The following is a 12,986-nucleotide window of genomic DNA, read 5'->3' as shown; positions in this document are numbered from 1 at the left end:
GTAGTTGATATAGAGTGTTATTTTGTGTATCGTAAAAACGCGCTTGTTTTTACGCTTGTTTACTAACGTAAATCCGTGCTTGTGAAAACTTCTGCTACCGGCATCCGAACGAAGCCGGTTTTAGTTTGTTTGTAATTCAGCGCATAAACATTTTATTCATCCAGAGTTAAAACCGCTTTCTGTCCACACGAAGCGCGTTTGTGTTTTTGTATTTTAGCGCTTAAACATATTTGCTTTGTGGAGAGTTAAAGCCGTTTTCTGTTCGTAGGAACCGCGTTCTGGTTGTTTTGTACACGAGCGCATAAACACCGTTTTTCTTTAGAATTACAGCCGGTTTTGTCGGAAACAAAGCGCGTTTGTGTTGCTTGTTTTTGTACTTCAGCGCTTAAACATATTTGCTTTGTGGAGAGTTAAAGCCGTTTTCTGTCTATAGGAACCGCATTCTGTTTATTTGTTTTGTACACGAGCGCATAAACACCGTTTTCCTTTAGAATTACAGCCGGTTTGTCCGAACGAAGCGCGTTTGTGTTGTTTGGTTGTTTGTTTTTATATTCCAGCTCATCATCGCCTGTTTCGTCCGGAATTAAAGCCGTTTTTCTGTGACTACCAGCAGAAGCGCCGGTGAAATCAACATAAACATCAACTTCAACTCATCTTCTAAAGCTAAGTACATTTCTTTGTAAAAATGGCCCCAGCAGGAGCGTTATATCCCTGTATCGAGTGTAATATGTTCAGTTATTCCTTCTCCGTGTTTAGTGATAACTTTACATGTGATAAGTGCAGATTAGTTGTTAGCCTGACAGAGAAGATCTCAGTGTTAGAAGGGCGCATTCGGGCGTTAGAACAGAATACTACTAGTGAGGGCTTAGATTCAGCTGTAGCAGTCCCGAATGCCAGCAGTTCAGGTGTAGAACCCCAGACTCCGGCATTAGAGCCCTCACAGCGGGGCGACTGGGTGACGTCTCGGCGACATAGTCGTAGGGCAAAGCACCGACCATCTCAGTTGCACGTGTCCAACAGGTTTTCCCCACTCAGTGAGCCACCCGCTGAGAAGCCTGTTAATGTAAGTGCTCTGGTTATAGGAGATTCTCAGCTCCGACATGTGCGTATTGCAACCCCCATAGTGCACCAGCAACCATAGTCACTTGTATTCCGGGGGCCAGGGCGCCTGACATCAGAGCAAATCTAAAAGTGCTGGCTAATGCTAATCGTAGATTTTCGAAGATTGTTATCCACGTCTGCACTAATGATGTTTGTTTACGGCAGTCTGAGGTTACTAAGAGTAATGTTAAAGAGGTGTGTGAGTTAGCTAGGTCGATGTCTGAGGCAGTAGTGTGCTCTGGCCCCTTACCGATTCGACCCAGTGGCGAAACCTACAGCAGGTTGTTGTCGCTGAACCGCTGGATGTCTAAATGGTGCTCAGAAAACTGCATTGATTTTGTAGATAACTGGTCCACCTTTGAGGGAAGGCCTGGTCTTTTGAAGCGGGATGGTGTCCACCCCACGTGGGAGGGTGCTGCTCGCATTTCTTGCAGCATAGGCGACAGGCTTTACCACCGCGTTAGTGTAGCGGCAGATAGTGGTAAGTGACTATCCAGAGACAAGACCAGGCAGCAGACAAACAGGCCTAACCAACTGTCTGCGAGTCGCCATCGGACGTCACCTGGAATCCTTAGGTCACAAACCATTGAGACTGTGTCTGTTTACCGTGGCAGGTGTAAGCCAAAACAATATCAAAAAGTATGTCATAATAATTTAATTACAATTAATCTAAATGAACATGAAAACAATAGTAGAGCTAAACTAAAGTTAGGACTTTTAAACATCAGGTCACTTGCATGCAAAACAGTAATTGTAAATGAAATAATTACAGATAATAGTCTTTGTGCACTTTGTTTAACCGAGACCTGGGCTAGACCTGATGAGTATCTAGGTTTAAATGAAGCATCTCCTCCGGGTTACAGTTATGAACATAAGCCACGTCTCAGCGGTCGTGGTGGAGGAATAGCTACAATTTATGATAAAGACATACAGTAGGTCTTACTGTAAAATCATCTCCCATAACAAACTCGTTTGAGGTTCTTATCTCTGACATAACCAATAAATGTTCATCTGATAAAACTAGTACGTTTAAACTGGTTACTGTTTATCGACTCCCTGGTCCTTACTCAGAATTTCTTAACGAATTTGCCGATTTTCTTTCTAAATTAGTCTTATCAACTAAGAAAGCTTTAATTGTTGGTGACTTTAATATTCATTATGAGGATAAGTGTAATCCACTCAAAATTGTGTTTGATTCTATTTTAGAATCCTTAGGCATCACCCAAAATGTAACAGGACCCACTCACCGCTGTAAACATACCTTAGATTTAATATTTACTTATGGTATAAACATAGACAACCTGGAAATTGTACCACAGAATGACTTAATATCTGATCACTCCCTACTAATTTATGAAGTGTCCCTGTCCAATAATATACAGCAACCAAATCATTTTAAATGTAACTATTACATCTGCAACTGCAGCAGCGTTCATAAACTGCCTACCAGAATTACCAAATATATCAGCATCAGAACCTAAAGAACTAGATCAGGCAACTCAAAACCTAGAGACCGTATTGCGCACAACCTTAGATAACGTAGCCCCACTCAAAACTAAACTGATTAGGGAGAAAAAACTTGCTCCTTGGTACAATGACCACACATGCGCACTTAAACAAGCAGCACGGAAATTAGAACGCAAGTGGCGTCACACTACACTGGAGGTGTATAAGATTGCTTGGAAAGATGCTCTAACTGAGTATAAACATGCCCTTATGAAAGCTAAATCTTTATATTATTCGTCCCTAATAGAGAAAAATAAAAACAATCCTAGATTCCTCTTTGAGACGGTGTCCAAATTAACTAAGAACGTCAATGAAACTGAATCTAATATACCGCCTGACTGTACCAGCGATGATTTTTTTACAATTCTTTAATGACAAGATAGAAAAAATACGACTTCAGAGTCAAAGTGTGTCACTTGCCAATGTTAAGTATGGACTCACTCCGAGCAGCATTGGTGATAATAGTAACGAGTTCATCCAACTAAATTCCTTTAATCCAATCTCCCAAAATGAACTAACTGTGCTGATTAAATCATCTAAGTCATCATCGTGTATACTCGATCCTGTTCCAACTCGTTTACTTAAAGATTTACTCCCAGCTATTGTAGAGCCCCTGCTTACATTAATCAATGCATCCCTTAGCCTTGGGTATGTACCTAAATTGTTTAAAAGTGCCGTTATTAAACCCCTGATTAAAAAACCTAATCTTGATCCACATGTACTAGCTAATTATAGGCCAATTTCAAATCTTCCTTTTGTCTCTAAAATATTAGAAAAAGTCGTTTCCAAACAATTATGTTCTTATTTGAATGAAAATTGTATTCATGAGAAATTTCAATCAGGATTTAGACCCAATCATAGTACCGAAACCGCATTAATTAGAGTAGTTAACGAGTTGTTAATGTCTTCTGATAATGGATGTGTCTCTTTTCTTGTTCTATTAGATCTTAGTGCAGCGTTTGATACGGTCGATCATAACATTTTACTGGAGAGGCTAGAAAATACAGTTGGTGTTAAAGGACTCGCACTCTCTTGGTTTCAATCATATCTGACTGACCGCTCGCAATTTGTTTATGTAAATAATAAATGCTCGGAAACTACAAAAGTAAAGTGTGGTGTTCCACAGGGGTCAGTACTTGGACCTCTATTATTTACACTCTATATGCTTCCACTAGGTGAAATTATTCATAAACATGGCATAAAATTTCACTGCTATGCAGATGACACACAGCTGTATATATCAGCCAAACCAAATGATACTGACACAATCAGTAAGATAGAAGATTGTGTAAACGACATAAAAAACTGGATGTCGTGTAATTTTCTTTTACTTAATTCAGATAAAACTGAGGTTTTACTTGTTGGCTCTAAAGCTGCAAGAGACAAGTTGTCTAACCTGGTGCTAAACCTAAACATGTTCTCTGTTACTCCCAGCCCAGATGTAAAAAACTTGGGTGTCACAATAGATTCAGATCTTTCCTTTGATACACACATTAATAATATTACTAGAGTTGCTTTCTATCATTTGCGTAATATCTCTAAAATAAGAAATATACTATCTGTTAATGACGCCGAAAAACTGATCCATGCGTTTATAACTTCTCGGTTAGATTATTGTAATGCTCTTCTAACTGGATGCTCTGGTAGATCCATAAACAAACTCCAGTTAGTTCAAAATGCAGCAGCTCGAGTGCTAACTAGAACTAAAAAATGTGATCATATTAGTCCTGTTCTATCATCTCTACACTGGCTGCCAGTTAAATTCCGCATTGATTACAAAACACTTTTACTAACCTATAAAGCGCTACATGGTCTGGCTCCACAGTATCTGAGTGAACTTATTAATCACTACAACCCAGCGCGTCCACTTCGTTCACAAGATGCAGGGTTACTTATAGTTCCTAAAATTAAAAAGACCACAGCTGGTGGAAGAGCATTTTCTTATAAAGCTCCACAACTTTGGAATAATCTTCCTGCCTCTGTTCGGGATTCGGACACAGTCTCAATGTTTAAGTCTAGACTGAAAACATATTTATTTTCTCAGGCTTTTGATTAATATAGACAAAGGCGCAGAGCTTGGGGGTTCTTGGTCATAGAAACTTGTGGTGATCAGGGATGTTGGGTTGCTGTCGTCCTGCCTCTCTTATCCGATCACTCAGGTTTGATGACGGTGGGGAGATGGGCGCTGATGTCCTATGAAAGCCTTCATGACCTTGTTACCTGCTCGCTCTCCCTTTTAGTTATGCTGTAATATTTAGGGCTGCCGGAGTCTAAAACTCTCTGTAAAACTGTTTTACTCAACTAGCATTGTACATTATTAACTACATTCTCTGTTGTTTTACTCCAAAGGCATTCTGATGGAAACCTGTTTACCCGCCGAGGTTAAGGATTAAAGTCGAGACTGCCGTGACAACTATGCTGCTCGTGCCGGATGTGACGGGTCTGGAGTAATTGCACCAAGAATGACAAGAAATCACTACAGACTTTATTGAACACTAGAGCGAAGAACAACTCTATTATTATTTATCTATTTATTACCAGTTATAACTTTTAGATCATTTAATTCTGTGTTTGTATGCTCTGTGTAAATCGTGTATTTATTTAAAGTATCCTCCAGGCCACCCAAGTAGGATGGGCCCTGCTGAGTCTGGTTCCTCTCAAGGTTTCTTCCTGTAATTTTCAGGGAGTTTTTCCTTGCCACAGTCGCCCTCGGCTTGCTCAACAGGGATTTTTGTATCTGTTGGTCCTGGATTTTGTGAAGTTGCTTTGAGACAATGTCTATTGTAAAAAGCGCTATATAAATAAAGTTGACTTGACTTGACTTGACTTGACAGCTCCAGTTACTCGTTGAAGATCTTTGTAAAAATAGGAGCCAGTTGGTCCGCACAGGCTTTGAGACATGACGGTGAGACTCCATCTGGGCCTGGTGCCTTCCTGGTTTTTTGTTTTTGGAAGAGTCGTCTCACTTCCATCTCACCTATTTGTATTGCAGATTGTGTATCCATGGGGGAATGTGTGGTGATAGCTGATGGTATGATATAATCTGTTGATGTGCAGGGGTGGAGGGTGGGTGTGAATGTGTCCTTCTCAAACCTACAATAGAAAACATTAAGGTCATCAGCTAGGTCTTTGTTTGCCTCAATGGGGTTGGGTGATCTCCTGTAGTTGGTTATCTCTTGCAGGCCTCTCCATACTGATGTAGAGTCGTTTGCTGAAAACCTGTTTTTCAGCTTTTCAGTGTAGCTGTTTTTGGCGACTCTGATCTCTTTGTTCAGCATGTTCCTGGCCTGTGTGTACAGGGATCTGTCCCCACGTCTGTAGCATCCTCCTTTGCTTGACGAAGTTTTCTTAATTTTGCTGTAAACCATGGTTTGTCGTTGTTGTATTTGCAGAAGGTTTTGGTGGGCACACAAATGTCCTCGCAAAAGCTAATGTACGATGTCACAGTGTCAGTGAGTTCATCCAAACTGTTGGTTGCAGTCTCAAAAACACTCCAGTCAGTACAGTCAAAACAGTCCTGTAGTTCCTGCTTTGCCTCGCTGGTCCACTTCTTCACAGTTTTAACCACAGGCTTAGCTGATTTAAGTTTCTGCCTGTATGTTGGAACAAGATGAACCAAGCAGTGATCAGAATGTCCCAGAGCTGCACGGGGCACAGAGCGGTACGCATCTTTAATTACAGTGTAGCAGTGGTCCAATGTATTATTGCCCCTGGTGGGACAATTGATGTGTTGTCTGTATTTTGGAAGTTCGTGGTTCAGTTTTGCCCTGTTAAAGTCCCCAAGTATGATAAAAAGTGAGTCCGCATATTTCTGCTCCAAACAGGTTATCTGGTCAGCCAGGCTTTTCTGTGCAGCATCCACATTAGCCTGAGGTGGAATGTAAACACCGACCAAGATAAAGGAGGAGAACTCCCGCGGTGAATAAAACAGCTTGCAGTTAATAAACAATGTTTCTAAATCCGGACTGCAGTGTTTGTTTAATACTGTGACATCTGTGCACCAGTTTTCATTGATGTAAAAACATATTCCACCACCTTTAGTTTTACCTGAGAGTCCCGTTACGCGATCCGCTCGGTGTAGATGAAAGCCCGGCAGAAGTAATCCACTGTCAGGAACGGATTCGCTGAGCCAAGTTTCAGTAAAACAAAGTGCAGCGGAATGTGCAAAGTCTCTTTTAATTTTGTTCAGGAGAAGCAGCTCATCCATTTTGTTGTTTAGAGAGTGGAGGTTCGCCAAGTGAATCGATGGAAGCGCAGTTCGAAATCCTCGCTGTCTGAGTTTCACTAGCGCACCGGCGCGCTTTCCCCGTCTGCGTCTCCTCCATGCCGCACATAGAGCCGCTGCTCCACAAACAAAAATGTCCATAAAACTATCCGAGTTTGTAAAAATTGGAGAGAAACTGTTAGTGGTAAGCTGCCCGATGTTAAGCAGCTCTTCCCTGGTGTATGTTATCGGGTTTGCATGACAAAACACACATAAAATAAACAAAAACAAAGAATAAAGCAGAGAGCGCTGTGCCAAGGCTGCCATCCGCAGCGCCATCGTCATCGCAATCGCAAAAGACTGGCTTTTAGTAATGGAGATCAGGTTCAAATGAAGATAATTCAAAAGGAACTTGATCATAAGATAAGAGAGGCCAAAAAGATGTGTAAAGATAAAATCGAAAGGCAATTTTATCGTAATGACTCGAGGAAAATGTGGGAGTCCTTAAAGTCTATGTCTAATATGAGTGCAGGTAAAAGGTGCATTAGTGTAGTAAATGAAGCTGGGAAAACCAATGAATTAAATGAATTATTTTGTAGATTTGATTTAAGTGATGGTACTACAACACAGCCTCTAGAGTATGAACTAAGGAACAATAAGCCAAGTCCCAGATTACTGATTGATCAACTTGCAGTACAGAACTTGTTTTTAAATGTATGTCATAAAAAGGCTACGGGGCTAGATGGGATTTCAGCATTCACGTTAAAATTGTGTGGAGTGGAGTTAGCTGAAGCATGGTGTCCCATTGTTCAAAGGTCACTGGACACACGAATTGTGCCAGATATTTGGAAAAAATCTACTATTGTACCAATTCCTAAAAACACGGGTTGTAAGGATAATAACAGTTACAGACCCATGACTCTGACTTCAGTGGTGGCAAAATGCTTGGAGAGTTTTATTGTCGCCAGACTGAAAGAGGAGGTCAGCATGAAAGAGGAGGTCAGCAGTAGCCTAGATCCCTTCCAGTTTGCATATAAGAGCAATAGGAGCACAGAGGATGCAATTGCTAGTTTGATGCATATGATGTTTAAGCATCTCAATAACTCTACATCTTATGCTCGGGTATTGTTTGTTGATTTTACTTCTGCGGTTAATACAATTCAACCTTGTTGATTAACAAACTAATAGATATGAAGATTAATCCATTCATTGTAGAGTGGTATCGATCATTCTTAACAAATCGGACAAAGCAGGTCAGAGTTAATGGATGTCTTTTGAATTGTAAGAGCTTAAGTACAGGTGTTCCCCAGGGCTGCGTTAGTTCTCCTCTGTTGTTTACACTCTATACCAATGACTGTAGGAGTATATATCCCAATAATTTTTTGATACGTCAGCAGTAACATTTAGCTCGGTGATGTTCCAATCTGACTCCCTAGGGAAAGCCGGTAATGTCAAGCCGCATAGCGGGGAGACGGTAGGGCACTGCCTGAGGTAATCTTATTATTAAATATCTTAGTGTTATTAAACACAGGGGAGGAGTGTAAAAAGGTGGGACGGGGCGTAATATAGTTTATATCAGAATACATCAGCACACACACAAGTTTTACAGTATTTCTGACCTTATTGTTCCCTACAAAACACCCACGCTGCATTGCAAACAATATTTATTAACCTCCAACTCACTATAGAACAGGGGTCACCAACTCGGTGCCCGCAGGCATCAAGTTGCCCGCAGGGCATGTTCTAAAAATAGCACCATGACGCTCCATCTAAAATTAGATTTGTGTTGCTGATCTTTTTGAATCAATAACACTTGCATTGATGTAGATTTGAAAATCACAGTACTGAGTATAACATTTTAAAAACAAAAATGTTTTATGTATATATGAAAATCTTGTCTGGGTGCGGAGTTCAATGTCGTTGCGCAATACACAAGCAAGAAAGCGGACCTACGATGGGAAGCGAGATGCGGTTTTTACCCCGAAAAAATAATAAAAGAGAAACATGGCATGAAGCGAAAGAAAACTTAATATTTTCACACTGATTGGGAGGAAGAGTTCTTTTTTTACGAAAGTGAAAGTGTGCATGTCTCATTTGTCATGATTTGTTCTAAAATGTTGCAAAGGAAGTGATAAGTACAAATGAGACATGATTTGGAGATGTGACTGTTAATGATTTCCTAAAAATGCTACAGAAGTGATCAATTGTAAAAAATAAATAAATAAATAAATAATAATAAATGTGATTTTGATCAAAATGTGCTCATTCATACAAAACTGTCAAGAAAGATATTTACAAAAATATCAGAGATGTGATAATCGCTCTGACTTTCAAATATTGAAACAGATCGAGATTAACAGCAATAAATAATTGTTTCATGTTAAAATATCTGTGTTTCCTATCATGGTAAATGATTGTTAATAATATAATGAGGAATCATTAACATGTGATCAGTCTTTTCACATATATGATTATGTATTATTATTATTATTATTAATCATAATATTATCATTAAAGGTGAACCATGCAACTTTAACTTTAACTTGAAGTAGCTCTCGGTCTCGAAAAAGTTGGTAACCCCTGCTATAGAACAATTCATACTGTTCGAGTAGCAAAATCCACTCAGATTCAAACTTTGATCGCTCGCTACTTGTTGACGTGCATTTTTGGACGTGGTATCATTAAACCCCTCGTCACTTCTCGCATTTCTTTTTGTGACGGAAGTTAGTTTGGGAGACCAGAGAAGCTTGCCTACGATTCCAGTTGGTGATAAATGGTGTAGTGTGAAACCCCCCTATCACTGATCAGTCGTGTAGTGTGAAATACACACCGACCTGAAGACTCGAGATTACAAGAGATCCAGTCATGTATTGTGAACTGTACAGCGACCTGACGACTTGGAAAGTCGTGTAGTGTGAACAGTACGGGTGCTATCTATAGATAACCAATTCAGCAAAAAATAAGTGGCAAAACACCATTTTATACCTAGTAATAAGAAGTGTGAAAGATCTAAAAGAAACCAGAGACCTGAGATCAGCCACATCTTCTTATTTTATTTGTACTTTGTTGATTTTGCTGTTTCACAGAGATTCATCCACACTGATTGTAGACTGTAGTGACTCTGTAGATGATGAAGTTCCTCTACAACTGAGAGAATGAAGAGTGGATCATTGTTCTCTCTGCAGGTTGTGGAATTGTGGTGTATCAGATGAAGGTTGTTCTGCTCTGGCTTCAGCTCTGAGATCAAACCCCTCACACCTGAGAGAACTCGATCTGTCTGATAATCTAAGAGATTCAGGAGTGAAGCGTCTCTGTGCTGTACTGGAGAATCCTCACTGTAAACTGGAGATACTGAGGTAAGATCATCTCTCTGAGAATCACACATGAGCTGCTCCTCACTAACTCATCTTCTCTAATAGTGAGACTGAAACTGAGGATTTAGGTTTGAATGTAAGTTGTGTCAAAATCACAAGAAAGTCTGGGAAATGTAGTCAGTAATGAATTGTAATGGCTTCAATGACACAGTACAGAATCTGTAAATCTAACACAAACTGTAACATTGTTTAAATAAACATTTATTTAATGAGTAAAAAATTTAAGTGTGATCATAAACTTTTTATGTATTATTAATATTAATTGTTATTATTACTACTACTAATACTAAATATTATTATTATAATTGAATTCTTTTTTTTTAGACTAAACTAACAGTAAATATAAACACTATTAGCCGCCCCCCTCACTGCCTGCTGGAAATACAATACAATTTTCAGCTACAGTTTTTCTCCATCTGCTAAAATCTTTTAAAAAAGAACTAAATTTTTTTAATTAACATAAATCTATTAAAGCTTTCATCATAGAGTCAGAGAGGAGGAACCAGTCTGGTAAAGTAATTCAGTAATGGAGTCAGAGAGGAGGAACCAGTCTGGTACAGTAATTCAGTAATGGAGTCAGAGAGGAGGAACCAGTCTGGTATAGTCATTCAGTAATGGAGTCAGAGAGGAGGAACCAGTCTGGTACAGTAATTCAGTAATGGAGACAGAGAGGAGGAACCAGTCTGATACAGTAATTCAGTAATGGAGTCAGAGAGGAGGAACCAGTCTGGTACAGTAATTCAGTAATGGAGTCAGAGAGGAGGAACCAGTCTGGTACAGTAATTCAGTAATGGAGTCAGAGAGGAGGAACCAGTCTGGTACAGACATTCAGTAATGGAGACAGAGAGGAGAAACCAGTCTGGTACAGTAATTCAGTAATGGAGTCAGAGAGGAGGAACCAGTCTGATACAGTAATTCAGTAATGGAGACAGAGAGGAGGAACCAGTCTGGTACAGTAATTCAGTAATGGAGACAGAGAGGAGGAACCAGTCTGGTACAGTCATTCAGTAATGGAGACAGAGAGGAGGAACCAGTCTGGTACAGTAATTCAGTAATGGAGACAGAGAGGAGAAACCAGTCTGATACAGTAATTCAGTAATGGAGACAGAGAGGAGGAACCAGTCTGGTACAGTAATGGAGACAGAGAGGAGGAACCAGTCTGGTACAGTAATTCAGTAATGGAGACAGAGAGGAGGAATCAGTCTGGTACAGTAATTCAGTAATGGAGACACAGAGGAGGAACCAGTCTGGTACAGTAATTCAGTAATGGAGACAGAGAGGAGGAACCAGTCTGGTACAGTAATTCAGTAATGGAGACACAGAGGAGGAACCAGTCTGGTACAGTAATTCAGTAATGGAGACACAGAGGAGGAACCAGTCTGGTACAGTAATTCAGTAATGGAGACAGAGAGGAGGAACCAGTCTGGTACAGTAATTCAGTAATGGAGACAGAGTGGAGGAACCAGTCTGGTAAAATAATTCAGTAATGGAGACAGAGTGGAGGAACCAGTCTGGTAAAATAATTCAGTAATGGCTGCTCATGATCTTCAACATCATCAAGGAAAAATCCAGCAAACCAACCAGATGTTGGAAAGGTGTGACAAATGGCGCCGGTGTGTGTGGCTGGCCGTCTGTTTCTCTCGCTTTGGTTAGCGTTGTTAATGTTGCTAAGCTTTGGCATCTCACACATTAAGTCTCTACTGGTGTATGATCGCCAATCTCTCCTGGATCTTAGACATAATGTCAGCTATCTAAATGCGTTTAATTATGATAGACAGAACACTCTGCCCCCGCTCCTATCGGATATTCCGACTCACCTGTACCGGGCCTCGGCTCTAATCCCCCGGCGGAAGCACCATCGCCGCCGCTGTAAACGTGCCGGTCAGTTAGTGAAGCTGAAAGTCTATCTGGCAATTTCTCCGTCCACTTCCCGGACAGGACATGAATTACCCTTTCCATTTAGTGTGTCCCGGCGCTTTCTGGATCCCATCGACATCTCCCTGGTACCTGTTACCGGATTGTTTCGGGCCCCGCCGCCCCTGCTCTCCTCGGCTCCGCCAGCGTGGGGTGAATCCAGGTAATTTGAGGACGTTGCTCCGGGCTTCCAGATTCGCCAAACCACAGGCCCCAGTTCCCGCTAGGATCGGTTTGGTGAATGCCAGATCACTGGCAAATAAAACTTTTATCCTAAAGGATTTCTTCTGTTTCCGAAGCCTGGATTTTCTCTGTGTGACTGAGACTTGGATTGGTGCCGGTGAGTACAGCGCTCTTGTTGAACTTCTACCAGCTGGCTGTAATTATTTTAATTCCCCACGGACATCAGGCCGAGGAGGAGGAACAGCGGCTGTGTTTAAAAATGACTTTAAATGTAAACAGCACGCTGTATCATCTTCATTTTCCAGTTTTGAAGTCACCTTATTTGAGGTGGGTCGCGCTGTGCTACCGACCCCCTAAATACAATAAGAACTTTGTGAATGACTTTTCTGATTTCCTGGCTGGACTTATGCCATATTATGATCGCATCCTTATTGTCGGGGACTTTAACATCCATGTGTGTTGTCCTGATAAACCGCTGGTGAGGGAATTTTTAAACATCATTGACTGTTTTAATTTAGTGCAGTATGTGTCCGGTCCCACACATGAACATGGTCATACCTTAGATCTTGTTCTTTCTCATGGTTTGTCTGTGTCAAATTTAGTCGTCAACTTTATTTATATAGCGCTTTTTACAATAGACATTGTCTCAAAGCAACTTTACAAAATCCATGACCAACAGATACAAAAACCCCTGTTGAGCAAGC

General features: G+C 40.7%; 1 protein-coding gene across 1 annotated transcript in view; it reads left to right on the top strand.

Moving 5' to 3' along the window:
- LOC134316959 (NACHT, LRR and PYD domains-containing protein 12-like) overlaps positions 1 to 12,986 on the top strand; it is a 512,992-nt gene that overhangs the window by 400,404 nt on the left and 99,602 nt on the right. Inside the window, exon 20 of the mRNA XM_062997547.1 lies at positions 9,997 to 10,167. Within this exon, the coding sequence (XP_062853617.1) occupies positions 9,997 to 10,167 (171 nt within the window). The remainder of the gene's footprint in view (positions 1 to 9,996; positions 10,168 to 12,986) is intronic.

The sequence above is a fragment of the Trichomycterus rosablanca genome, chromosome 1 (genome assembly GCF_030014385.1).
Source record: "Trichomycterus rosablanca isolate fTriRos1 chromosome 1, fTriRos1.hap1, whole genome shotgun sequence".
Taxonomy (NCBI): domain Eukaryota; kingdom Metazoa; phylum Chordata; class Actinopteri; order Siluriformes; family Trichomycteridae; genus Trichomycterus; species Trichomycterus rosablanca.
This window is presented reverse-complemented; position numbering and strand designations above follow the sequence as displayed.